This window comes from Malaclemys terrapin, chromosome 6 (assembly GCF_027887155.1).
Source record: "Malaclemys terrapin pileata isolate rMalTer1 chromosome 6, rMalTer1.hap1, whole genome shotgun sequence".
In the NCBI taxonomy this organism is placed as follows: Eukaryota; Metazoa; Chordata; order Testudines; family Emydidae; genus Malaclemys; species Malaclemys terrapin.
The window spans coordinates 51,772,329-51,799,203 of record NC_071510.1 but is presented as its reverse complement, the minus strand read 5'-3'; the positions used below and the strand labels follow the sequence as shown (position 1 = coordinate 51,799,203).

General features: G+C 42.8%; 2 protein-coding genes across 2 annotated transcripts in view; both read left to right on the top strand.

Annotated features, from left to right (window-relative positions):
• Positions 1–26,072, top strand: part of ROR2 (receptor tyrosine kinase like orphan receptor 2) — a 241,920-nt gene extending 215,848 nt beyond the window's left edge. Inside the window, exons 5-9 of the mRNA XM_054032658.1 lie at positions 4,441–4,568; positions 13,449–13,763; positions 19,158–19,403; positions 21,614–21,816; positions 22,981–26,072. Of these exons, the coding sequence (XP_053888633.1) occupies positions 4,441–4,568; positions 13,449–13,763; positions 19,158–19,403; positions 21,614–21,816; positions 22,981–24,423 (2,335 nt within the window). The 3' untranslated portion in view covers positions 24,424–26,072. The remainder of the gene's footprint in view (positions 1–4,440; positions 4,569–13,448; positions 13,764–19,157; positions 19,404–21,613; positions 21,817–22,980) is intronic.
• LOC128839574 (uncharacterized) lies at positions 14,628–16,939 on the top strand. The gene is made up of 2 exons (XM_054032659.1): positions 14,628–15,443; positions 16,370–16,939. Exons 1-2 carry the CDS (start codon positions 15,041–15,043, stop codon positions 16,870–16,872), a joined length of 906 nt encoding a protein of 301 aa, XP_053888634.1. The 5' UTR covers positions 14,628–15,040; the 3' UTR covers positions 16,873–16,939.
• Positions 26,073–26,875: the final 803 nt, after the last annotated feature.

Below are 26,875 nucleotides of genomic sequence, written 5' to 3'. Positions count from 1 at the left end.
AGAATTCTCCTTGTGTCTCTTTGCTTGCCTTATCAATTTTCTATAATTCCTAGCTTCTGATTTATATTCATTACATTCAACTTCCCCATTCTTTTATTTATTTTGTGTGTGTATATGTGAGAGAGAGGAGTAAAATGTTCTTAAACTATTTCCAATTATCTTCCACATTTTTCTGATTAAATTCTTCCTTGCAGCTGATTTGGCTCAGAATTGTTTTCAGCTTTGTGAAATTGGCCTTTTTAAAGCACTGTGTGTGTGTGTGTGTGTGTGTATTATATATATATATTATATATATTTTACATTACTGGTTTGGACTTTATTCTGTTTGCATATTATAAATATAAAGTCATGAGCACTTGTACCTAATCTACCACTAATTTTTAGTTCTGTGGTCAATACCTCTTTATATTTCAAGATTAGGTCTATTATACAATTCTCCTGTGTTGATTGAAACATGTTTTGAGTTAGGAAAATGTCATGTATAATATATAGAAATTCCAATAATATTTTAGCACTGGCAACATGATACCTCAAGCATGTGTCACTCAAACTGAAGTCCCCTGTGATCATGCAGCTTTTCCCCCTACACCTTATAGGTAGGTGCATAAGGAGCCGGTCATCCTTTTCCCTAGTTTTATTTGGTGGTGTGTAGCAGACACCAGCTAATAGTCCATCTTGCGCCTTATCTCTTAGTATATTGACCCATAAGCATTTGAAATCATTTTCTTTGAAGTTGTCAGCCAGACTAGGCAGACTCATTGTAGTGCTCTGCCTGGACTATATTAGAGAGTTATAAAGGATTCATGTGGAACATGGCATTTGAATAACAAGAGTCTTGCTTCTGTCAGAACCTCTGACATCATATTGCTGTTAATTTTTGTGCCCATCCAAGATAATGACCATATTTCAGTTTAATCAGTAGTTGACTATAACATTCCACAGAGAAAATCTGTATTAGCATGTGTATATACACCATATCTGAACTGTATTTGCAAGTTCTGACAGAAATAAATAAACTGAACCTGAGTGATCATACTGCTCTTGTCACCAAAACCTTGTTAATTAGATTACTTATTTTTTCAGATTCTTTATGCTGGCAGAGAGGTAGAGCAGGAGGGTGAGATATGGTTACACATAGCTCTTTTAACTGACTTTGTTCCTCATGATCAGTGTTTGAACTTTGCCTGAGTGAAAGAGGTCAAACAGGTGTTTCATATTCATGCAGCTCATTATGGAGATCATTGACTTCCTATTGGGGTGGTCTGGGCTGACTGACTATGCAGCTTGTGCAACACTTTGATTTTTTTGGACTCTCGGAATATTTAGGAATTGTTAGAAAATGAGGTTTTAATACGATAACGAGTGTGTAGCTGAAAGCTGTTCATTGTAGCAATTAACTTGTCCTGAAAGCTTCTGACTCCACCTGTTGTTTGTTCCCATTGGAGAAAAGTAAAATGTCTTTGTGGTAGTTAAGCTTCATTCAGCATTTGTGGATGAATTATTATTTTATTAATGTTGAACATGTATACTGTGGTAGGGCTTAGCAGCTTCAACCAGGTCAGCGCTCCATTATGTTAGGCACTTGGCAAATATGTAATAAATGGCCGTCTATAATAAGGTGGTCCCTCCTGTGGGAGACCACAGTGCGACAGGTTTGCTTCCCTAAGTTTCCCCTTTATTCACCCATGCAAAGGAGTGTCTGTCTCAGGAGCAAGTTCAAATCCTTTTATTCACATAAGGTACCACAGCCCACAGATTCCATATGGTAAAAACAGTTAAACTCAGAGACTTTAAGGCCAAAAGGGACCTTGTGATAAACTAATCTGACTTCCTGCACATCGCAGGCCACAGAACCTCACCCACCCACTCCTGTAAAAGACCCATTACCTTTGGCCGGGTTACTGAAGTCCTCAAATCATGATTTAAAAACTAAAAGGTTTAAAAACTTAAAAGTTATAGAGAATCCACCATTTACTCTAGTTTGAGACAGCAAGTGACCCATACCCCATGTTGCAGAGGAAGGCAAAATAAAAATAAAATCAAGAGTCTCTGCCAGTCTGACCTGGTAGAAAATTCCTTCCAATCCCATATGGCAATGAGTTGAACTCTGAGCATGTTGGCAAGATCCACTAGCCAGACATCTGGGAAAGAATTTTCTGTAGCAAGTCAGAGCCCTCCCCATCTAGTGCCCCATCCCAGGCCATTGGAATTTTTGCTACTAGTCTCAAAACCCTAAAGTAAAACAAGTTTACAATGAAGAAGCTCCTCAGTCCCATTCACATGTCACCGTTCACAGGTTACCAACTCTCATTAACCACTCTGTCCCAGTACCATTAGTCTCTGTTCCAGGTTCCGACTTTCTAGGCCATCTGCCTGAGAGTTTCAAGATATCTGCTTATCTCCCATGAGTCTTCTTCCATAGCCCCAAGTCAGGTCTCCCACAAGAGGGCTCCCTGCAGAATATCATTCAACCAGGCCTGCTTCCCTCAGAGTTCTACTCTAGCTCATGGCTACCTCCCTCTAGAGTCAAGCCCTTGCTTCTGAGCCTAACTTATACTGGTTCTTCCCCTCATTCCTAGGGGACTGAATATCTGCTCCGTTGTGACACTGTTTGACTTTGGGGTTTTGAGATGTACTGTTTTTACCACGAGGAATCTGTGGACTGTGATGAGGAACGTGAGGAGCTCAGGGAAGTCTCTGCTGAGCTTTCTGCCTCTCCTCTGTTCTCAGGTAGCTCTCACCTCCCCTCCTGACTCATTATCTGTAGGATTGCGTAACAAAAACAATGGACTGTTTTTGGCACAGAGTAGCTCTATGTTAGGGTTACCATACGTCCGGATTTTCCCGCACATGTCCGGCTTTTTGGGCTCCAAATCCCCGTCCGGGGAGAAATCCCAAAAAGCCGGACATGTCCGGGAAAATCGGGACATGCGGGGCCGGCGGTGCTGGGCTGGGGGCCGGCGGTGCTGGGCTGGGGGCCGGGCCGGGGGCCGGTGGTGCCGAGCGCCGGGGGCAGGCGGGGCCGGGGGCCGGGGGGTGCTGAGCGGGCCGGGGGTGCTCGGCCAGGGACCCGGGGGCCGGGGCCGGCACCCCAGGGCCCGAGCCGACCCAGGCTGGAGACGCCGGGGGCGCCAGACTGGGCCGTGCCTCCTCCCCCCACACCCCCCTTACCTGCTTCAGGCTTCCCGCGAATCAAATGTTTGTGGGAAGCAGGGGAGGGGGCGGAGTTGGGGCGGGGACTTTGGGGAAGGGGTGGAGTTGGGGCGGGGGCGGGGGGCCGGGGCCCCGTGGAGTGTCCTCCTTTTGGAGGCTCAAAATATGGTAACCCTACTCTATGTGCAGTTCTTAGCCAATCAGAGTAATGGTCACAGCTCACCACACCTAGCCATTATTAGATGGCAGCTTTCTGAACATATTATGACAGGAATGAGTTTTAAGGAAGATAAGTTTGTGGCATTACATATTTTGACTGGGAATTTCTTCCACCTATAAGAAGGCGGCATGGGAAAAAGAGTGAAGATGTTTGTGGAAGAAGCAAACAGGTGGGTGATCTAGGCTGGCATTACTGGCAGAGCAAAAACAGCTGATGACCTCACAATAAGATAATAAATGAGACAGATTGACAGGGCAGGGCTAAACTGTGGAGAGCTTTGAAGTATCACTTTTTTAAAAAATGGGGGATCAGGGGAAATATAGGTGTATCCCATGTTTTTAAAGTGATTCCTTAGTTAAAAGAACCAATTTATGCTTTTGATTATACCAGTGTTAATCTAGAGCAACTACATTCAAGTTAATATATTTAGTCTAGGTGCTACAATAATACAAATAATTAATAATAATGATATATTAGTGTAAGGAAGATCAGAATTTGGCTGAAGAGTGGAGGGGGGAATTTAACACTGAATGTAAACAAAGTGAGGAGAAAAGAAGTTAACCACTGATTACTTTTCATTTTGTTTATCCAACTCTTGGTTCAGAATTATGCCATATTTTAAATGAATTTTGAGCAAATTCTATTTTGCTGTTTGCTTAAGGAAATAAAGAATTGTAGAAGGAGGTGGAAGACAAGAACCAACTGCTTGCCTAATCGTATTCAGTGCAGTCAGATGCCAGAAATGCATGAGGATGTGTAACATGATCTATATTTCTGTCTCAGTCTAACAGCTTTTTAATAGGTTCATATGTCAAATCCTATTACCATTAGCATATAACTTTGAGATTATTCTTGGTTTTTACTTTCTTTCTTGAATTAGATGTTTGCAGCGGTACCCCCATAAATACTTTCAAAGTGGTGTGAAGGTAGGCAGAGTGGAGGCAGTAGCGCCTGGAGTATTGAAAAGTTTCAGATTTAAGTCATTTTAAGAATATATTTCTTAAAAATTCATTGGGGACAGTTGGACATCTGCAGATGCACTTATAGAATCCCCTTGTCTTTTGCAGAGAAGATTACCACGAAGATGGGTTCTGTCAGCCTTACAGGGGAATTGCATGTGCACGAATCATTGGAAACAGGACCATTTACGTGGACTCCCTCCAGATGCAAGGAGAAATTGAAAACCGAATTACTGGTAGGATTATATGCCTCTAGTAGGACAATAATAATTTGTTCCAGTATCCCGTCAAATGCCAACAGTACTAGTTTTATTACCACATAATTGATAAGTGTAATGGCCAAGTTACCCTTATAATAAGGTTTGAACAAGCAATCCCCTTTCTCTCTCTTATATTCGGAAAACATTGTTTTACAGGCCAAAAATCTGCTATCATGTTAAAAACATTTTTCACCTTAAGTGAAGTGTCAAAGGTTTGACTCTTTAACAGCTTGTAATTTATATTGGAGCGTTTTAAATGATAGATTGAAATGGAAGTACATTTTTAAAAGTCCAAGTGCATTCTAATGTAATGAAAAATTGTTGTGGTGACTTTGTCCTTGGGCTTCCTCCCTTTTACTGCAAAATCTCAGTAGAGTTCTGATTTAACATTGATTTATATAAATCAAGTAATTTCCATGCTCTGCCCCTGCTAATTCTTTCTCTGAACACCATTTTGGTACACGCTCAGCAACATTTGGTGTTCAAAAGTTTAATTACTTTTCCGACACAGTAGATGAACATTCAGTTTCTTCACAGAACCACACCAGAGTGATCAGTGATATTAGCAGCAGTTGATTCTAATGCCCCTTTGCTAGAGCAGTTAGATAAATCCATACATCTCTAAGGAGCAAAGCAAACCAGACATAATTCTATTTATTACTGTTTAGCTCACCATCATCACTGTATATTTGATCTCTTAAGAAAAGGATTAACATGTTTGCTGCAATGAGGTTTTCCAGAAAATTACTTTTTGATCAAGTTAAATTTGTTCCCATATATATGTAGCCTTCCGCATGCCGATTGAGTAATATTGGTGTTGTGGGGGGTGGGGGGAGAGTGTTTTGTGATGCAGGCCTGGGGTTGGAATTACGTTTTTTGGGGAGTTGATGTCAGTTTTATTTATTAGTAAGTCTGATACAGCACTTACATCCAGATCCTGCAAATAGATCAGTGCAGGCGTTAGCCCTGTGCCTGCCCGGAGTGCCACTGATTTCCATGTGGCTGTGTGCAGGAGCAGGGATCCACCGTGCAGAGACAACTGCAGGATTGGGGCCTTAGTGCATATATAGGTAGTAATGAGAAGGCATGACCAAATAATATTTTAAAAGTATATGAATTTTGAGAAATGTTTACCAAATGCCCTGTGGACTAATTGCTATAGATTTTGCAATGTGCTCAGTTGTTGTGAAGATTCAGTGTATATGGAAAGCCTTTAAGCAAATACCTTAGTATTTTGGGGACTGAGCTAGTTAGCTGTTTCTCAACTAATAAGCAATCTCTTTTTAAAAAAAAAACCAAACTTCTCCATTTGTACTTGCATAGAGGTGTATAGTGTATAGCGAAGCCTTTGGCCCTTTGTGAATGGGTAGTAGGGACACCTACTGTCCAAAGCTAAAACTGACAATTAAAACCATACCTACATGAAATTTTTGTTCAGGGACTGAAGAGTAAAATTTACCTATGGTGGTTTGACATTTTGTGGTGTTGTGAAGTATTTAGCTCAGGGTTGCCAACTCTTGTACTTTAACCAAATCCAGCTGATATTTGGTATTTTTAATTAAAATCTTATCTCCTAAAGTCATGTGATTATCTGAGAATCTCAGCTTTCATTTAAAAAATTTTTTTCCAGCCTTTATGGCTCTGGAGAAAGGCTTGTAAACATGACCTCTAGAGACTCAAAAGTCAGAAGGCAAATAAACAGAGCCCCAAATTTATAATTTTTATGATTTTTATCCCAATCTCATGATTTTTGGAGATCTGACTCATGATTTATGAATGCTCAGGATTAGCAATATTGTTGTATCATTTAACACTGAAAAATAAGTTTTTGTTTTTTCACTGAAGTAAACAATGTGGTCTTTGCAGGCATTTTTACTTCACTGAAGAATAAAATACTCTTGTTCAGGGACGGAAGAGCAAATTTTACCTGTGGTGGTCTGACATTTTGTGGTGGTGTGAAGTATTCAGTTATTCACAGTGTTGCCAACTCTTGTAATTTAAAGAAAATACAGCTGATGTGCTGTGCTTTTTTTTTTAAAAAAATTTACCCTTCTTGACAGTTGCTATTTTCTTCACCTTTCTTTGGGTTTCTCTAGCTAAACAACTCCAGTCCCCAAGAACTCCAAACTTCTTTTGTGCATGTGCATTCACATGCATTCTTGCTCATTCTTTTTAGGTGACAAATCTGAGGAACTGTCCCAGATTGAGGTGTCAACAGAGGATCTTTTGGAACAAATTAATACATTAAATAGTAATAAGTCCTCAGGACCAGATGATATTTGCCCAAGAGTTCCAAAGGAACTCAAATACCAACTGCAGAACTACTAACCGTGGTATGCAGTGTGAGGATGGGGTGGCGTGCTGCTCTCCTGCCTCTTCCATGAACACAGAGTGTTCTGCAACCTTCTTGCTTATAAACTCCATCATGTATTTTATTTACAGTGTTTTAATCCTTTCCACGCTTTTACAAAAGGAGGGGGTGGAGGATAAGACGTCTCTACTCAGAGGATTCTATTTGTCAGGTTATCCTAGCTTTTTGTTTCTCTCCTTCTCTTCCCCTTGAGCACACCTTCCTGTGCCCTTTTATACAGCTTCCCTGTTAATCAGCTCATTAGCTCACTAGTGCCAATCTAGCATGGTAACCAGGTACACACCACTGTCCAATGAAACCTTCCCCGGGGAAACCTAATTAGTACTAATAGTGACTAGAGTGATTGCTCAAGTGCTAGCCCTCAGTACTCTGCCACATACCTCCTCCCCTTTCTCAACAGAATGGAGTTTACCTGTTCTGTTCATTCCCTCTGAAGCAGCTCATATTGACCACTGTCAGAAGACAGGATACTGAGCTAGATGGACCTTTGGTCTGACCCAGTATGGCTGTTCTTATGTTCTTAGGAGTTTCTTCCCCCATACTCTTCCTCTTTTACAGGAGGATCTATCAGGCTTCTGCCCCTCCTAGCCCTCAGGTTGTTCATTTTGGGTCCTATTATAGGGTCCATCCATTCTCCACCCACAAAAATTGCATTTGGTGGATGAAGGTTGTCTTCATAATTATGTCTCTGCCCATATGTCATCATACCAAGGACAGCCTGTTGAGCTGTTCACCCTACCGGTGCCCTCCTTGTTAATGGAGGGGTCCTAAGTTCCATGTAAACTGCGCGGCCGTGCAGAAGCCTATTAAGTGCCACACAGATGCTCAGGGAACCTGCGTCCCTTCCCCGGCCCTAACCCAGCCCGGCCCCCAACCTGCCACAGCCGGGGGAGGGGCAGCCCAGTCCCGGCCCAGACCTGCTGTGGCCGGGGCGCCCTTCCCCTGGCCCCAACTAGCCCCGGCCCTGCCGTACCCAGGGGATGGGGAGCCCAAACCCAGCCCTGGGGTAGCGGTCCTATCCCATGGCCCCAGCCCCAGAGCTGCCACAGCGGGGAGAGGCACCTCTCTCCCCCCAGCCCAGGTGCTGCTGGGGGGAGTCCTCTCTCCCTGCTGTAGTCCCGAGGCAGCCTGCATCCCAAACCCCTCATCCCCGGCCCCAACCCAGAGCCTGCACCCCCATACAGAGCCCTCTCCCCCTGCACTCCAACCCTCTGCCCCAGCCCTGAGCCCCTCATCGCTGGCCCGGAGCCCATACCCCCAGCCAGAGCCCTCATACCCCTGCACTCCAACTCTCTGCCCCAACCCTGAGCCCCCTCCCACACTCTGAACCTCTTGGCCCTGTCCCCACCCCATGAATTTTGTTATGTGCAGCAATATGAAGGTGATGTCACCAATCACCTCCATATTGGTGCAAATAACAAAATTAATTCTGCTCGTGTGTGGGAAAAATTAGAGGGAACACTGGTAGGGTCCATTCTTGCTCCTCAGTCTCCTGGTTATCCTGGGCCTCTGTTTCCCACATCCCTTCAAAGTGTTTTAGGGATGCCTCCTCCCAAGATTCTGGGGATAAGGAGTCTGATAACTGTTTGACCTCAATGGGGGGACTTCTCTGTTCGCACCTTGTCTGTGGCTTATAATTTCATTTATTTCCTCTACATTTTTTCCTTGCTCTGCGGGTTGTATTTCTTCCCTCCTGGGCCTCTGAGCCCACTACAAGGTAGTGGGGAAATCCATCTACTACCTCTATATGTTTCCACCTTCATGTCCCCTTGACTTTCAGGGACAACTGTGCCACAGGGCAGAATTTCATGTCCCCATGTACACATTCAGTTTTGACCCTACCTCCAGGAAGTATCCTCTGTGGTTTCATTAACTTCCACCTTATTAGGAAAAGGAATGAAGCCATGTCCACTAGATCCATTTTGCGCCTCCTCTCTATCTTGGTGCCTCCTTCTTACCATTACTAAGATGGTAGGCACAGTACTTTCTTTTTTCTTCCCTGCCTGGGGGTCTGAGCCTACCCACAAAACCATGAAAACCCACAGTCCATGTATATGTCTGTCACATCCACATTGGAAATACATTGTGGCCCAAGCCCCTGCCAGAGTTCTGTCGGGCTCCTCCTTCATCTTCTTGGGGCCCGTTCTGGCTGTAGGCGTTCCAGTCCTTCTCCCCAGATCTAGTCCCATACTAGACTTGTAGGCTCTGAAGTTTTACACTGTTTTTGAGTGCAGTTATATAACAAAAAGAAATCTACATTTGTAAGTTGCACTTTCATGACAAAGAGATTGCACTACAGTTCTTGTCTGAAGTGAACTGAAAAATACAGTTTCTTTTTATCATTTTTACAGTGCAAATATCTATCATCAAAAATAATATAGACTTTGGTTTCAATAGCAACACAGAATACAATATATATGAAAATGTAGAAAAACATCCAAAATAGTTAATAAATTTCAATTGGTATTCTATTGTTTAACAATTAAAGCTGCGATTAATCACGATTAATTTCTTTGAGTTAATTGCGTGAGTTAACTGCGATTAATCGACAGCCCTAGTAATTAGTACTAACAGTGACCAGAATGCTGTCTCAAGAGCTAGCCCTCAGCTCTCTGTCATAGTAAATCACCCTCTGTACCAGATGACTGGAGGGTAGCTCAGGTAACACCAATTTTTTTTAAAGCCTCCAGAGGCGATCCTGGCAGTTACAGGCTGGTAAGCCTAACTTCAGTACCAGGCAAATTGGTTGCAACTATAGTAAAAACCAGAATTATCAGACATCTAGAGAAACACAATATGTTGGGGAAGAGCTTTTGTAAAGGGAAATCATGCCTCACCAATCTATTACAATTCTTTGGCGGGGGGGGGGGGTCTGCAAGTAGGTGGACAAGGGTGATCCAGTCGATACAGTGCACTTGAACTTTCAGAAAGCCTTTGGCAAGATCCCTACCAAAGTCTCTTAAGCATAGTAGGCAGTCATGGGATAAGAGGGAAAGACCTCTCCTGGATCACTAAATAGTTAAAAAATAGGCAACAAAGAGTAGGAATAAATGGTCAGTTTCACAATGGAGAGAGGTGGCCCACCAGGGATCTGTACTGGGACCAGTGCTGTTCAACATATTTTCATAAATGATCTAGAAAAGAGGGTAAACAGTGAGGTGGCGAAATTTGCTGATCATACAAAATTACTCCAGTTAATTAAGTCCAAAGCTGACTCTGAAGAGTCACAATGCGGTCTCACTAAACTGGGTGACTGGGCAAAAAAATGGCCAATGAAAATTCAGTGTTGTTAAATGCAAAGTAATGCACATTGGAAAACATAATGCCATGATACATACAAAATGATGGGGGTCTAAATTAGCTGTTACCATTCAAGAAAGAGATCTTGGAGTCTTCTTAGATAATTCTCTGCAAACATCTGCTCAATATGCAGCAACAGCCAAAAAAGCTAACAGAATGTTAGGAGCCATTAGGAAAGGGATAGATAATCAGATAGAAAATATCATAATGCCACAATGGTATGCCCACACCTTGAATACTGCATGCAGTTCTGGTCACCCCATTTCAAAAAGATATATTAGAATTGGAAAAAGTACGGAGAAGGGCAACAGAAATGGTTTGGGGTTTGGGCCAGCTTCTATATAAGGTGAGATTAAAAAGACTGGCTCATTGTAGAAAAGCGAGACGACGAAGGAGGGGATATAATAGTCTGTAAAATCATGAATGGTGTGCAGAAAGTGAATAGGGAAGTGTTATTTATCCCTTCACATAACACAAGAACTGGGGATGGCCCAATGAAATTAATAGGCAGCTGGTTTAAAATAAACATAAGGAAGTACTTCACACAATGCACAGTCAAGCTGTGGAACTTGTTGCCAGGGGATGTTGTGAAGGCCAAAAGTATAACTGGGTTCAAAAAAGAATTAGATAAGTATACCTGGTGAATAAGGGAAGTAGGCTAGAGGCTAGGGGATATGAGGATGGCTTCTAGGGAGACTTTGGCGGAGTAGGCAGATTGAGAAACATGAAGGGTTGAGTGGGTCTTTGGGGAGATAAGGGTTTATCAGGGATGTGCAGGGGATAGATCAGTGGTTTTCAAACTTTTTTTCTGGTGACTCAGTTGAAGAAAATGGATGTCCACGACCCAATGGAGCTGGGGATGAGTGGTTTGGGGAGTGGGAGGGGGCTCTGAGCAGGAGGTTGGGGTGCGGTAGGGGGCCAGGGCTCTGAGCTAGGGGTGCAGGCTCTGGAGTGGGGCCAGGGATGAGGGGTTTGGGCTGCAGGAGAGGGCTCTGGTTTGGGGGGAGGGTTCAGGGCTGGGGCAGGAGATTGGGGCCTGGGCTTACCTCGGGTGGCTCCCAGTTAGTGGCACAGCAGGGGTGCTAAGACAGGCTTCCTGCCTCTCCTGGCACTGCGGACCGTGCTGTGCCCCGGAAGCGGCCAGCAGCAGGTCTGGCTCCTAGGCGGAGGTGCGCAGCTCTCACCCACAGTCACCGCGCCCCCATCCTCCAGCTCCCATTGGCTATGGAAGTGCGGAGCCAGTGCTCGGGTTGGGGGTAGCGTGCAATGCTCTGTGGCCCCCCACTTAGGAGCCAGACCTGCTGCTGGCTGTTTCCGGGGCGCAGCATGGAGCCAGGACAGATAGGGACAGCCTGCCTTAGCCAGCCAGCAGCACTGACGGGACTTTTAACAGCCCAGTCAGTGATGCTGACCAGAGGCGCCGTGACCCAGCGCCTTACATTCTGCGTCCCCGTACTGGGTCACGACCCACAGTTTGAAAACCACTAGGATAGAGGGAAGAGCCTTTTTGTGTAGTAGGCCTGGAGTGGAGGAGCACCAGTGTCTCTGTGCCAAGGCATTAGGCCTGGAAGGTTGCCCCAGTGCACCAAGGCAGCAGTGCTGATAAGAAAGTCCTTCAAGAGCCAAGGCCTCTGTGCAGATACTCTGCTCCCCAGCACTGCTGCCTTGGCTCTCTGGTACACCATTAAGCACATGCCTCCCTCACATTCCTGATGTTCCTGCACATTTGTGAGGTATACTTCAGCCTCTGCTGTCTCCACCCCCAACCCTGTTCTCTTCAGGCACCCCAACAATACCAAGTCCTGATCATAATACACCTATCACTCATGTATGCAGAGCTGAAGTCTATAATATCTACATAAAAATGACTACCAAATGTAGTTGTTCGCAGAATTTTAGCTGTGTTCGTCCAGGATATTAGAGAGATAAGGTGACTGAGGTAATACCTGTTACTGAAGTTGTGCAATAAAAGATATTCCTTCTCCCACCTTGTCTACCAAATTTTGAACAGTCACTAACAATTAGATCACCCATTTACATTGACATTTTCTTCTAAAATTTACAATCTTACAGCTGTTTTGCAGTCTGAAAACAATATCTCGCTTACTTGTACACTCCAGTACAAAGACACTTACTGAACTACTTACAGTAGAACTGATGAAAGCCTATGTTAATAATCAAAGCACCTGAACATATAACCAGTAAACAGGGTTCAAGTTGAAGCAGCAGCACATTGTCTGTTCAGGAAGAGATATGTTGGCATAGTTGGTGGAAGGATGGTAGTGAAGCTGAAAAGAGGAACTAATAAGTGGATCATAGACGGGGCATTGAATGATTTAACGGCTTATTTCCTTGCTTTTTATGGCTTGCGTTGGTGGAATAAGCAATCTAATAACCCTAACTCAAAGTTAATTTTTGTGTGTGGGAATATTTCTATATTTAGGGCTTGATTCATCCCTCAGATACATGATGCACATCATTATTTATCTCTTCTTTAAAATGTTGAAGAAAACTCCCAGATAAATGGCAGTGTGTAGGCGTTCAGTGCCTGAGGGGAGGATCAAGTCCTTAGTGAGTTATGAAATGTGTCTTAATAGGATTGGTGCTTTGGGATTATCAATATACAGTTCTTCTCAGCACCTGCAATCGAGCTTCTCATTGCAAAATCTCATCAAATGTTAACAAAGTCCTTTTTTGTCTAGCAAGGATTGAAAATAGATATACCTGGTTTATTGATGAAAATGTCTGGAGAAAGCAGGAGACTTAGTGATCTAAACTCAGGTTTGACCTAACTAGAAACCTTGACACTACAGATTCAAGTCCTGACAGGGTTGGCTCAGTCCTTCATTCTTCTAAGACAAATAAATAAAGTACTCTGTTTACTCTGTAAGGGTGTCTTGACTCACACCCTAGAAACTGAGGTCCTGTGCACTCTGCATGGACATTAAAGATACAACAGCACTTGGGTTTGCCCCATTAAGTCTAGCCAATATTTCCTTTCCACTATTGTTCTGTGCATTGTTTGTCTGCCCAGCTCCCACACTCCACCTCACAGATACTGAATGTAGATAGGCTTTGAGATCCTTCAAGACACAAGGTGCTGTCTTAACATAAAAACTATTTTATTTGTTTTGTTTAGTTTATTATGTACTAGTGCTCATCTAGTAATTTTTGTTTATTTCCAGCCGCATTTACCATGATTGGCACTTCTACCCATTTATCCGATCAGTGCTCGCAGTTTGCCATCCCATCATTCTGCCACTTTGTGTTTCCACTGTGTGATGAGCGCTCTCGGACCCCCAAGCCAAGGGAGCTGTGTCGGGATGAATGTGAAGTTCTGGAGAATGACCTCTGTAGGCAGGAATATAACATTGCTAGGTCCAATCCCCTCATTCTGATGCAACTACAACTGCCCAAGTGTGAGGACCTGCCACTGCCTGAAAGTCTGGAGGCTGCCAACTGTATAAGAATTGGGATCCCTATAGAACGGCTCAACAGATGTAAGGTTTAATCTTTCAAGCTTTGAGCTTTTTTTATTTCTCTTGTCACTGACAATATTTTGAAATGAGATGGTCTTCAGTGACTCTAGTTACATAAACTTATTGTCATACTGAATGTTTTCATAAGGAGATCTGATTGCCTTTTGTAATACATAATATTGATCATAACCTGCAGTGTTGTGAAATATAGAGCTAGATGGGAAGCTTAGAGGAACTGAATGATCATGAAAGCTGCTGAATTACAGCTATGGAAGATAAAGGCCTGTATCCACACAAGAAGTACACCAGAAACAAGTGAAAGTTTCCCCACTCCACTGTCAGTATACCACAACTCTGTTCTGTAGGATCCCTGTGTCGGGAGAGTGGAGTTCACTCACCTGTCCTGTTCAGTCCTTGGCCTCTTGGCTGAGACTCTGTATCCATCTATGTGTAGGTTTTGTTTGAATTTCAGTAATCTTTAAGTAGGTCACAAAAGCTTCACTTGAAATGGCTGTTAAGAAATGATAAATTTTGGGATAATTTACTTTCATCCTTTTTATATGGACTATTAATCCTGCAGATGAAGCTAGGAGTGTAATTATCCTTGCTATACTGGACGCATGATTCTGTGGGTGTTATATTTGCATCCAAGGGTTAGATTCGTTGTTGTTATTATATACTGCTATTTTTCTCTACCTACTCCATTCCCCTGTAACTGATCACCATACTCACATGCTGTTTTACCTCTCAGCTACATTAGACGAAGGGCTGGTCTACACTACGAGTTTAGGTCGACTTTAGCAGCGTTAAATTGAATTAAGCCTGGACACATTCACACAACGAAGCCCTTTCTTTTGACTTAAGGGACCCTTTAAACTGGTTTCTTTACTCCACCTCCGACGAGGGGATTAGCAATAAAATCGGCCTTAGCAGGTCGGAATTGGGGTAGTGTGGACGGAATTTGACGTTATTGGCCTCCGGGAGCTATCCCACAGTGCTTCATTGTGATCGCTCTGGACAGCACTCTCAACTCAGATGCACTGACCAGGTAGACAGGAAAAGCCCCGTGAACGTTTGAATTTCCATTTCCTGTTTGCCCACCGTGGAGAGCACAGGTGACCACGCAGAGCTCATCAGCACAGGTAACCGTGATGGAGTCCCAGGATCGCAAAAGAGCTCCAGCATGGACCGAATGGGAGGTACGGGATCTGCTCGCCATATGGGGAGATGAATCAGTGCTAGCTGAACTCCGTAGCAGTAAATGAAATGGCAAAATATTAGAAAAGGTCTCCAAGGCCATGAAGGACAGACGCCATAACAGGGACGCACAGCAGTGCCGCGTGAAAATTAAGGAGCTAAGGCAAGCCTACCACAAAGCCAGACAGGCAAACGGAAGGTCTGGAGCAGAGCCACAAACATGCCGCTTCTGCGCGGAGCTGCATGCCATCCTAGGGGGTGCAGCCACCATTACCCTAACTGTGTGCTATGACTCCGTCACTGGAGAAACACACAGGGAAGAGGGTTCAGGGTACGAGGAAGAGGAGGATGAAGATAATGTAGATAGCTCACAGCAGCAAGGAAGCAGAGAAACCGGTTTCCCCAACAGCCAGGATATGTTTATCACCCTGGACCAGGAACCAGTAACCCCCGAACTCACTGAAGGCGTGCTCCCAGACCCTGAGGGTATACAGGGGACCTCTGGTGAGTGTACCTTTGTAAATATTATACATGGTTTAAAAGCAAGCGTGTTTAATGATTAATTTGCCCTGGCAATCGCGGCCAGTACAGCTACTGGAAAAGTCTGTTAACGTGTATGAGGATGGAGCGGAAATCCTCCAGGGACATCTCCAGAAAGCTCTCCTTGATGTACTCCCAAAGCCTTTGCAAAAGGTTTCTGGGGAGGGCTGCCTTATCCCGTCCGCCATGGTAGGACACTTTATCACGCCAGGCCAGTAGCACGTAGTCTGGAATCATTGCATAACAAAGCATGGCAGCATATGGTTCCGGTGTTTGCTGGCATGCAGACAACATCCATTCCTTATCGCTCTTTGTTATCCTCAGGAGAGTGATATCATTCACGGTTACCTGGTTGAAATGGGGTGATTTTATTAAGGGGACATTCAGAGGTGCCCGTTCCTGCTCGGCTGAACAGAAATGTTCCCCGCTGTTAGCCACACGGTGGGGAGGAGGGGTGAAGTGATCATCCCAGAGAATTGAATGTGGGGGGGCGAGGGGGGCTAGTTGGGTTTGTGCTGCATGTTAACCCGGGAACCGCAGCCTTTCCTTTTACATTGCAAACCCATTTTAAATGGCCAACCCAATGGGTCCTTGGTATGGGAAATGAGGGCGCTACTGTTTGAAACCATTCCCACGTGTTAAGAAGGTTAAAAAAGCCAAAAGACTGTGGCTTACCATGGCTGCCTGCAAGCCGAAATCTGTTGCCTGGCACTGCGTGAGTGATCTCTCACACCAAACAGGCAGTCCCTCAATATAAGAGGAAAAATGCGACCTTGTAACGAAAGCACATGTGCTGTGTAATGTGAACAGCAAAATTTAACGTGAAAGAGTGTACCCATTGTTCTCTAAAATGTGTCTTTTTTAACCACCTCTCCCTTCTCCTCCACCAGCTGCAAATGTTTCTACTTCACAGAGGCTAGTGAAGATTAGAAGGAGAAAACGGAGGACTCGGGGTGACATGTTCACAGAGCTCCAGATGTCCTCCCACGCTGAAAGAGCACAGCAGAATGCGTGGAGGCAGTCAATGTCAGACTACAGAAAAGCACAGTATGAACGAGAGGACAGGTGGCGGGCTGAATCGCGGGATGAACAGAGCAAGTGGTGGGCTGAAGATGATAGGTGGCATCAGCTTGCAGACAGAAGGCAAGAGTCGATGCTCCGGCTGCTGGAGCATCAAACTGATATTCTCCAGCGTATGGTTGAGCTGCAGGAAAGGCAGCAGGAGCAGAGACCGCCGCTACAGCCCCCGTGTAACCAACAGCCCTCCTCCCCAAGTTCCATAGCCTCCTCACCCAGATGCCCAAGAACACAGTGGGGGGGCCTCCGGCCATCCAGTCACTCCACCCCAGATGATTGCCTGAGCATCAGAAGGCTGGCCTTCAATAAGAGTTAAAGTTTTAAACTGCAGTGTGTCCTTTTCCTTCCCTCCTCCCCCACCCACCCCGGGCTACATTGGCAATTATCCGCCTAGTTGTGTGATGAATTAATAAAGAATGCATGAATGTGAAGTAACAATGACTTTATTGCCTCTGCAAGCGGTGCTAGAAGGGGGAGGGGAGGGTGGGGTGGTTGGTTTACAGGGAAGTAGGTGTAACCGGGTGTGGGGGTGAGGCGGAGGGTTCATCAAGGAGAAACAAACAGAAGTTTCACACCGTAGCCTGGCCAGTCACAAAACTCGTTTTCAAAGCTTATCTGATGCGCACCGCACCTTGCTGTGCTCTTCTAACCGCCCTGGTGTCTGGCTGCGCGTAATCAGTGGCAAGGCGATGTGCCTCAAGTTTCGCAGCCACTGGGAATCGTCCCACACCTGCAGCACGATGCGGTCCCACCAGTCTGTGCTTGTGTCCCGGGCCCAGAATCGGCGTTCCACGGCATGAACCTGCCCCAGTAACACCATGATTTGCACATTGCTGGGGCCTGTACTTTGTGCGAGGTATATGTCCATATCAATTTCCTCATCACTCTCGTTGCCGCGCTGCAATCGCCTCCTCGGTTGGTCCTGATTTTGCTTTGGCATGTCCTGGCTCTGTATATACTCCAGGACAATGCGCGTGGTGTTCATAGTGCTCATAATTGCCGCTGTCATCTGAGCGGGCTCCATGATCCCAGTGCTATGGCGCCTGGTCTGAAAAAAGGCGCGAAACTAGTATCTGACGGACGGAGAGAGGGAGGGGCGAGTGACGACATGGCGTACAGGTACAGGGAATTAAAATCAACAAAGATGGCTGTGCATCAGGGAGAAACACAAACAACTGTCACACAGAATGGCCCCCCCCAAAGATTGAACTCAAAACCCTGGGGTTAGCAGGCCGATGATTTTACGGAGGGACGGGGAAGCAAATGAAGACAGAACAAATCTATTTTTTACATCTTAAGCTGGCAGACGACGGTGCAGCATGACTGATAGCCCTCGGCATCTTCTGGGTGCTTGGAAGAAAATACTGGGCACTTGGCAGAAAATAGCATACTACGACTGATAGCCATCATCGTCGAGACTGCCCAGGTGCCCATGATTGACAGCCACTGCAGTACGATGATGACAGATACCAGTCGTAATATACCATCTTCTACCAAAAGGCAAGGGGCTGCTGTTGTGTGCAATGCAGCCCCACGTCTGCCAGCCCCATGTCTGCCAGCACCCAGATCGCCGATGAAGGCTACCAGTCATACTGCACCGTCTACTGCCAAAAGGCAATTATCTGCTGCTGTGTAGCAATGCAGTACCACGTCTGCTGGCACCCAGAGGACATATGGTGACGGTGAGCTGAGCTGAGCGGGCTCCAAGCTTGGCGTGGTATGTTGTCTGCACAGGTAACCCAGGTAAAAAGGCGCAAATTGATTGTCTGACGTTGCTCTGATGGAGGGGGAGGTGCCTGACGACATGTACCCAGAACCCCCTGCGACACTGTTTTGCATCATTCAGGCATTGGGATCTCAACCCAGAATTCCAATGGGCGGCGGAGACTGCGGGAATTGTGGGATAGCTATCCATAGTGCAACGCTCCGGAAGTCAACGCTAGCCTCGGTACTGTGGACGCGGTCCACCGACTTCATGCACTTAGAGCATTTTATGTGGGGACACACACAATCGGCTGTATACAACCGATTTCTATAAAACTGGCTTCTATAAATTCGACCTAATTTCGTAGTGTAGACATACCCTAACGTGACTATATGTAGATAGCTGGCAAGATTCACAGTTGGCTAAGCTTACTCTGAATTCCCATCCTCTCAGTACAGCCTCCTCTTCTAGCAGTCGGCGGAATTGAGCAGCAGGGGCAGTGGAGTAGAGCTGGTTGGGGTCAATTAGGATGAAATGTAACCATCTGAATTGCAATACAGAGGTACTTAGGAGCTGATTAGTCCAAGGGAGCTGAGAAGCAGAATCAGTCAAAGAGGTGTGTTTGTGGGGGAAATCAGCCAGGGAGTTGGAAAAGATATCAGCCAGAGGGAATGGAGAAAACAAAAGCAACTGGGTTCAGGGGAAAGAGAGTAACCAAGCAAGGGAAGAAGTCAGCCAATCAAATCTGGCTCCAGGGGCTAATAGCAAGCATAATTTCCCATGCTTCTTAGGGTCCATGGCACTCCCCCTAATGGGTGAAGTTCTGCATGTGAGAGCAGCAGCAATAAAGTGTTCTCTTCATTTATTTTAATTTTATGTGAAATCCCTTGTTACAGATCACCAGTGTTACAATGGCTCTGGAGCTGATTATAGAGGGACCATTAGTGTCACCAAATCAGGCCATAACTGTCAGCATTGGAATTCCCAGCATCCTCATAACCATGATCTGACAAGCACACAGTTTCCAGAGCTAGGAGGTGGACATGCATATTGCCGAAATCCTGGAAGTCAGATGGATGGTCCCTGGTGTTTTACACAGAATAAAAACGTACGCATGGAACTGTGTGAAGTACCGTCTTGTAGTATGTATTCTCTTTTTTCCCACTTACTACTGTCCTAAAGGTTTAACAGTTTTAAATATTGCTTATTGTTAGAGTATTACTCATTGAGAAAATTACAATTCTAAGGTTTTCATTGCTTCTAGTGTGGCACCATTGTTTCTTGTTACACGTTTGTAATGTTGTTTTCAGACCCAAGTTTGATGCCTGGACCCTGTACTGTCTATTTATTGTATTTCTGGAGCAAAAAACAGAGACAGTTAACGATATTACATGCATTTAGTATATCATATTTCCGTATATAGTTTGGTTTCTGATTTGGTTAATATAGTTGAGATTGCTCTGAATATACATTAAGAAATATTTTGGTTTTATATAACACCATTCAGCATTATGCCACTGTTTCTATCTAAGGCATCTTAGTTTGGAGAACATAGATTCTCACTCTGGTTTTGAGGTGGATGGCAATCTATGTACTAAGCCAAGAAACCAACAAAAGTCGGCTTTACCCAACTTTGGCATTGGAAAATAGAGATGATAATTCACATATCCTGTAGAGGGAGATAAAGCATTATACTTGGTTATAGGAAACAAAATCAAAAGCATAGAATCAAAGGCACCATACAGATCATGATTTTAAAATAAATCATCTAGACTAAATACCAAGTAGTGAAAATGCTCATGAATCAGTATTGCATTAGTATTAGCAAGAAGCCATCCTAGTTAACCCAATGGAGTCCTGCCTATGACACATTAGTACAGTCCCTTTAGTTTCACCGCATTAGCATAAAATTCAGTCTAGAGTCATTACTGTTTGTTTGAGTGCCAAAGGTGAGCTCAGTACTGTGCAGAACAAGGAGAAAGGCGCAATCCCTGCTGCAATGGGTGTGAAGTATAAGCCTCACAAACGTTGCTTCAGTACGGACAGGCAGTACTTAAAAAATTAAAACAGTAAAATGTAAAAATAAATAAATAGAGATATCCTATCTCCTAGAACTGGAAGGGACCTTGAAAGGTCATCGACTCCAGCCCCCTGCCTTCACTAGCAGGACCAAGTACTGATTTTTGCCCCAGATCCCCAAGTGGCCCCCTCAAGGATTGAACTCACAACCCTGGGTTTAGCAGGCCAATGCTCAAACCACTGAGCTATCCCTCCCCCCCAAAGGTCATTGAGTCCAGCCCCCTTCCTTCACTAGCAGGACCATGCACTGATTTTGCCCTAGATCCCTAAGTGGCTTCTTCAAGGATTGAACTCTCAACGCTGGGTTTAGCAGGCCAAATGCTCAAACCACTGAGCTATCCCTCCTCCTCTGGTTTACCTCACTTTAATACTTTTTCTTGATTTGACTTAAAAAGAAAAAAATGTATATTACATGATGTGTTATCAAGATTTTATTGGCATGAGTTTGGGACGGAAGCACTCAGAAATGGCATAGTCACAAATTTCATAAGGCATCCCAATGGAGTGCCAATAAAACCTTTTGTATCATACCATGCTGTCCTGTACTCTGAATATGCCACACATCTTACAGAAAAATATTTTAGAAATGCTTTAGAGAGCCTTTATTAAATATATTGACACTATTTTTCATCTTTGTCTGCCTGAGAAATGAGACTGCCTTGATACCAAAATGTTCAATGGTATCTAAATAATTTGGAGGTGAGGAGAAAATTCCACATTTTATGGGCCAACACAGTAGTGTTGGCAGAGTTAAATTAGTGGGCAAAGTGCTGATGAAAGGGTTAAAGTTGGATAAGGACTGTTTGTCATATGGCTCTGCAGTTTATCACATTGAGATCACTCGTGTGTGCATGCCTGCATGTATAATGATGAAGACTAATCACTGTACTTCATCCAGTAAGCAAGTTAATACAATTGCACAACAGTCTGTATTCTGCAGTTTTTGTACTGGGAAAGTTCAAAATTAGTGTTTCAGATGTAAAATAAACTATAAATGAAATGGATCCAATGGTTTCATAATGTATCCTTGAACCCAGTAGTTGCCATGTCCACTCAACATTAATTCTCAGAAATATTTGACAGAAAATTAGTTTGTGGCTGATGGAATTTAAAAGCCTGTACTTAGAATGTAACTTCTATTTTAAAATCATGTGATTTGCTTCTTTTGTTTAAAGATTAGTCTCAATATTCACACTAGTGTTTTTAATTTACTTTGCTTTTGAATACTTTAAAAAACATCATCTGAAAACAATAAATATTTAAATCCCGACAGGTCCACGTGACAACAGCAAAATGGGGATCCTCTACATTCTGGTTCCCAGCATAGCCATTCCTTTGGTTATTGCCTGCCTTTTCTTCTTGGTCTGCATGTGTAGGAACAAACAAAAGGCATCTGCTGCTACACCCCAACGTCGCCAGTTGATGGCATCTCCTAGCCAGGACATGGAAATGCCACTTATTAATCAGCACAAACAGGTATTTTTTGCAGACTTTTTAAAGGCCAAGATTGTGAAAAATGTCATGGTTTTGAATGCCTCACATTTTGGCCAAATTGAGGCATCTGTAAAAGGCCTGATTTTCAGAGTGTTTACAAAGCACCCAACTCATGAAAATCAGGTCCTTTGGGGTATCTCTCAAAGTTGAGCACCCAAATCAACAGTCAATACAACTTTCAATACCAAAATATTTCTATGTAATTTGTATTTATGTGTGTAACTGGTACTCCTAGTCATTCTTTGCTTTGACTTCTTTCTTCGGTGACTAGAAATCTTGATATTTCTGATTCATTCTTAATTTTGCTCTGATAATGGCTTGTAGTTTTGCTTGTTTTAAGCAGTACATGCAACAATTTTCCTTCCAAATTACTCTACTTTGGTTTCCAATATGCTGAAGCCCTCATTGGACTGGGGGAAGAGGATATGGAAGAGTCTATGTACAATATTCTTCTAAGCCTGGGTAACTCAGAAGACAGTACAATCAAAATGACTTTTTAAAATTTTTGATAAATGTCTATAGTTTAACCTCCAGAATATGAATGGTTTTCTGGCTAATTAAAAGGTCTCCATGTTAGAATTCTGTTCAGATCTAAAGTAGAATTTTTATCCTAATATTTACTTGATGTTAGTTCAAAAAGACAATACACAATTTGGTACAGTTGGCAACACCTGTTCAGAAAACTGTCAGCTGAAAGAATAGACATTGCCAGTTGAACCAAACTGTGTATTAATTTTATGAATCCATTAATGAATGAGGTTTAATGGCAGAGCTGTATGGGGAGTCTACACAGTGTCTGATTGTCCTATTGTTAAACAAGTACTCCCTTGTTTCTAAAGCTGCCAATTTTGCCCAGAATTGATAATCTTTTCAACTTGCAGAAATATGGTTTCTCTTTTGTATCTATCGATTGAAATAATCATGCTCACCTTCCAATACAATTAAATTTGGACTTCTGATAATGGTATCATCCATTTCAGGGCTATGAGTAAAATTAAGATCTAGTTGAATATACAATGATATAAATGGAAAATTGATTTTGACAAAACCATCATCCTGTGGTTGCATGTAATCATTAGTTTTGTCTTTTAATAGAGAATTGTAGTGTTATAAAACACTAGGAATTACCTTGATTTTTTTTTCCAGACTAAACTTAAAGAGATCAATCTGTCTACTGTGAGGTTTATGGAAGAGCTAGGGGAAGAGAGGTTTGGAAAAGTCTACAAGGGGCATCTCTTTGGTACAACGCCTGGTGAACAGACACAAGCTATTGCCATCAAAACACTCAAAGACAAAGCAGAATTGGCTCTTCGGGAAGAATTCAAACATGAAGCAATGATGAGATCACGTTTACAGCACCCAAATATTGTCTGCTTGCTGGGAATAGTGACAAAAGAACAGCCCATCAGCATGATTTTTAGTTATTGTTCCCACAGTGATCTCCATGAGTTTTTAGTTATGAGATCTCCCCATTCTGATGTTGGCAGCACTGATGATGACAAGACAGTAAAATCAGCTCTGGAACCAGCAGATTTTTTTCACATTGTGACTCAGGTAGCAGCGGGAATGGAATACCTCTCAAGTCATCATATCGTTCACAAGGACTTAGCCACCAGAAATATATTGGTATTTGATAAGCTTAATGTGAAAATATCTGATTTAGGCCTTTTCAGGGAAGTTTACTCTGCTGATTACTATAAACTCATGGGAAATTCCCTTCTTCCTATCCGATGGATGTCCCCTGAGGCTATCATGTATGGCAAATTTTCTGTTGATTCAGATATTTGGTCCTATGGAGTTGTGCTGTGGGAAATTTTCAGCTATGGCCTGCAGCCTTACTGTGGTTATTCTAACCAGGATGTCATTGAAATGATAAGGAATCGACAGGTTTTGCCATGTCCAGACGACTGCCCCACATGGATATACACTTTGATGTTGGAATGTTGGAATGAATTCCCCAACAGAAGACCAAGATTTAAAGATATTCACAATAGACTAAGAACATGGGGAAACATTTCTAATTACAACAGCTCAGCACAAACCTCTGGGGCAAGCAACACCACACAAACAAGTTCTCTCAGCACAAGTCCTGTTAGTAATATCAGCAATGCTAGGTACGTTGGACCAAAGCAGAAAACTCAAGCTTTCCCTCAACCACAGTTCATACCAATGAAAGGGCAGATCAGACCAATGGTCCCACCTCCACAGCTCTACATTCCTGTCAATGGTTATCAACCGATGCCAGCATATGGCGCCTACTTGCCAAATTTTTACCCGGTCCAAATCCCAATGCAAATGGCTCCACAGCAAATGCCTCCACAGATGATTCCAAAACCGGGCTCCCATCACAGTGGGAGTGGTTCTACCAGCACAGGCTATGTAACAACAGCACCCTCCAATGCATCTGTGGCAGACAGGGCTGCTCTGCTCTCAGAGGGTACAGATGATACACATAATGGAGCAGAAGATATAGCCCAGAAACCTGTCCAGGAAGAAGAGGAGGAGGAGGGTTCTGTACCAGAAACAGAATTACTGGGGGATAATGACACTCTTCAGATGGATGAAGCAGAGATTCAATCAGAAGCCTAATGAAACTGGACTCACTACTAAGAGAAAGTTTCACATCACTTCAGTGCAGTTGGAGACTGTAATCCCTTTGACTTAAGATCAGTCAATTTGATCTGACTTTTTAGCCACAATTGACCAAACTTAAAAATAAAATCAAATGCAGCAGTAATGATGTATCAAGTTTATTGATCATTGCAAAAATCTGATGGTAACAAACATGATGGTATAGAATTGCTGTTTCTAATTTTTTAATTGACTACCGTTCTTGAGGGAGGCTGCTTTACTATAATGTACTGTTGCTGTGCAACATATTGCGGAGTAGCATTGCACATCATGTATATCATGATCTGTGATTGTAATTTTAGTGAATTATGCTTAAGTCAATAACAGAAAAAGGAATCAAACTGCAGTAGCACGCAGGATTGCTCTGAGTGTGCAGAAGTGCCCTGGATGTGATGGACAGCTTAGCATATAGTATTTATCTCTTTGATATAATGAACAAGAGATTGTATGTTTATTTTTTAAATCGGAAAAAAAAAGTTAAGAATATTGTTCCATGTTTGTATTACAATAGGCAGAAAATTAGGGAAACGGGACATAACCTGAGAAAAGCGAGAATGTCTTTCTTACATTACTCCCATGACTATGGCAGAAACTTCCAATGAGATCAGTTGATTTCCTCTGTGAATGAGTTCCTTCACTGCTGCATATTTTTAGCAGCAACTAGCCGTAATACATTGTTAACCAAAAGCAGACACATGGGAGGCTGTGCACTAACTTAACAATCCAACTTATGTTGCATGTTGGTTGTCAAGTACAGAAAAGGGCTTAAGATACACGTTTCTACATTTAAAAAGTTTTTTGCAGGGTTCTGAACTCACCTGATTTTATGAGGATAGTGCTAGATTGCATGTAAAACCTTGTTAGTTTCCTGCCTTCTTAGTGAAAATGGATTTTTGAATTTTAGAAGACCAAAATAAGCAGTATTGTACAGGATGCTGTTTTTGTGCTTCTTCTTGCAATATGAATCATGTACAGATCTTTAAATGTAATTTATGTTTTATTACATTTTATATACCTTTTTCATTTAAGTATTTTGATCTTTGAAGAAAAGGCTTTATAATTTAATCGTTTACATTATCCACTTGGGATGCAGTTTTGTAAAATATATAAGCAGGTCCATACATTTCATGACTGTTTCTGTAATACACACACACACACACACACTGTAGTATTGTAATAGCCAACACACAGTATAGTAATAAATTGTAAATTCAACATGGAATATCCAATAAAGTGATGCAAAACCTTTGATTAAGTAAGTTATCATTACAGTTCCTACAGAAGTTATTTTTGTTACAACACTTTGTGAAATGAAGTACACTGTAGAAGTGGAAATTGCCAAAGTTCCTCATGGTTACAGCTTTTGTATGAACTACTACACTTAATTATGAACTACTATTATACTCAATTTGGATTTACTTACAAGGTGTGCATCATTGTAACCGATAGCCTATGTCACTGGTGTGGCAGCTTTACTGGTTTCTCGCTTTTCACCTGGACTTGGAAATGCACTGGTAGAAAAACAATGAAAAAGCTCTATTGCTTTTTGTTAATGTAAGGCGGCTTTGGATGCTATTAATAAAACATTATAAATATTTTTGAAGTTACTACTTTTGTCTTTTTTTAAATTATTTTGGCTTTGACATGTAACAGCATATTCCACTTGTCATGTGCTCTTTTGCTTACTTTTTTATTTACTGACAAAGAATTAGAGGCAAGGCTGGTCAAGTGATGTCCAAAATTCTCCAGTAAGCGAAATGAAATATTAATTATTGATGCACAGTGGAACCACTTCTGAACAATATATCCTAATGTTTACTGCAGTTAATACAGTCCAACATCTTTACAATTTTTGGTTTTATAAATTTTCCTAATCTGCATCCTCACTCCTCATAAATTAAGTGTATCAGTGCAATCAGAAAAAAAATCCAGCTTTTTATTATCAGTTTTCGTTTGCTATTTATATGAAGCCTAAATGATCTCTTGATCCAACTGATGGTGGAAGAGGGTAAATGTAAGGGAATTCTTTAGGCATTTGTTTCCCCATTTATCCCATTTGTGCTCTGATAATTTCCAGGCCTTTGAATATTCTAAACATTGTAAAATCAGGTGAGACATGGAAAAATATAAATACTTCAATTATCTGAATTGCAAAATGCTGCTCTGAACTAAAGGATGCATATAAATTCAGAGTTCCCATTACATAGTGGTGGGATGTTGCTTCAAGTTTTTCCAGCTACTTTAGTTGCTTTTACTACAGAGCAGAAGAAAGAGGGTAGTACAAAATATACCCCTGGGCTTTTGAGAAACCATGATAATCATAAACAAGCTAGGGAAATGTTGTCTAGATGAAGATTCTGTAAATAAGGGATGCTCAACTTGTTGAAAAACTGTACCTAAGGTCAATCAT

Bases quoted from the DNA above. Each gene is read 5' to 3' on its own strand.
- LOC128839574 (XM_054032659.1), top strand. From the start codon at position 15,041: ATGAAGGACAGACGCCATAACAGGGACGCACAGCAGTGCCGCGTGAAA. The intron at 15,444-16,369 runs GTGAGTGTACCT...CTCCTCCACCAG, and splicing joins GGGTATACAGGGGACCTCTG to CTGCAAATGTTTCTACTTCA.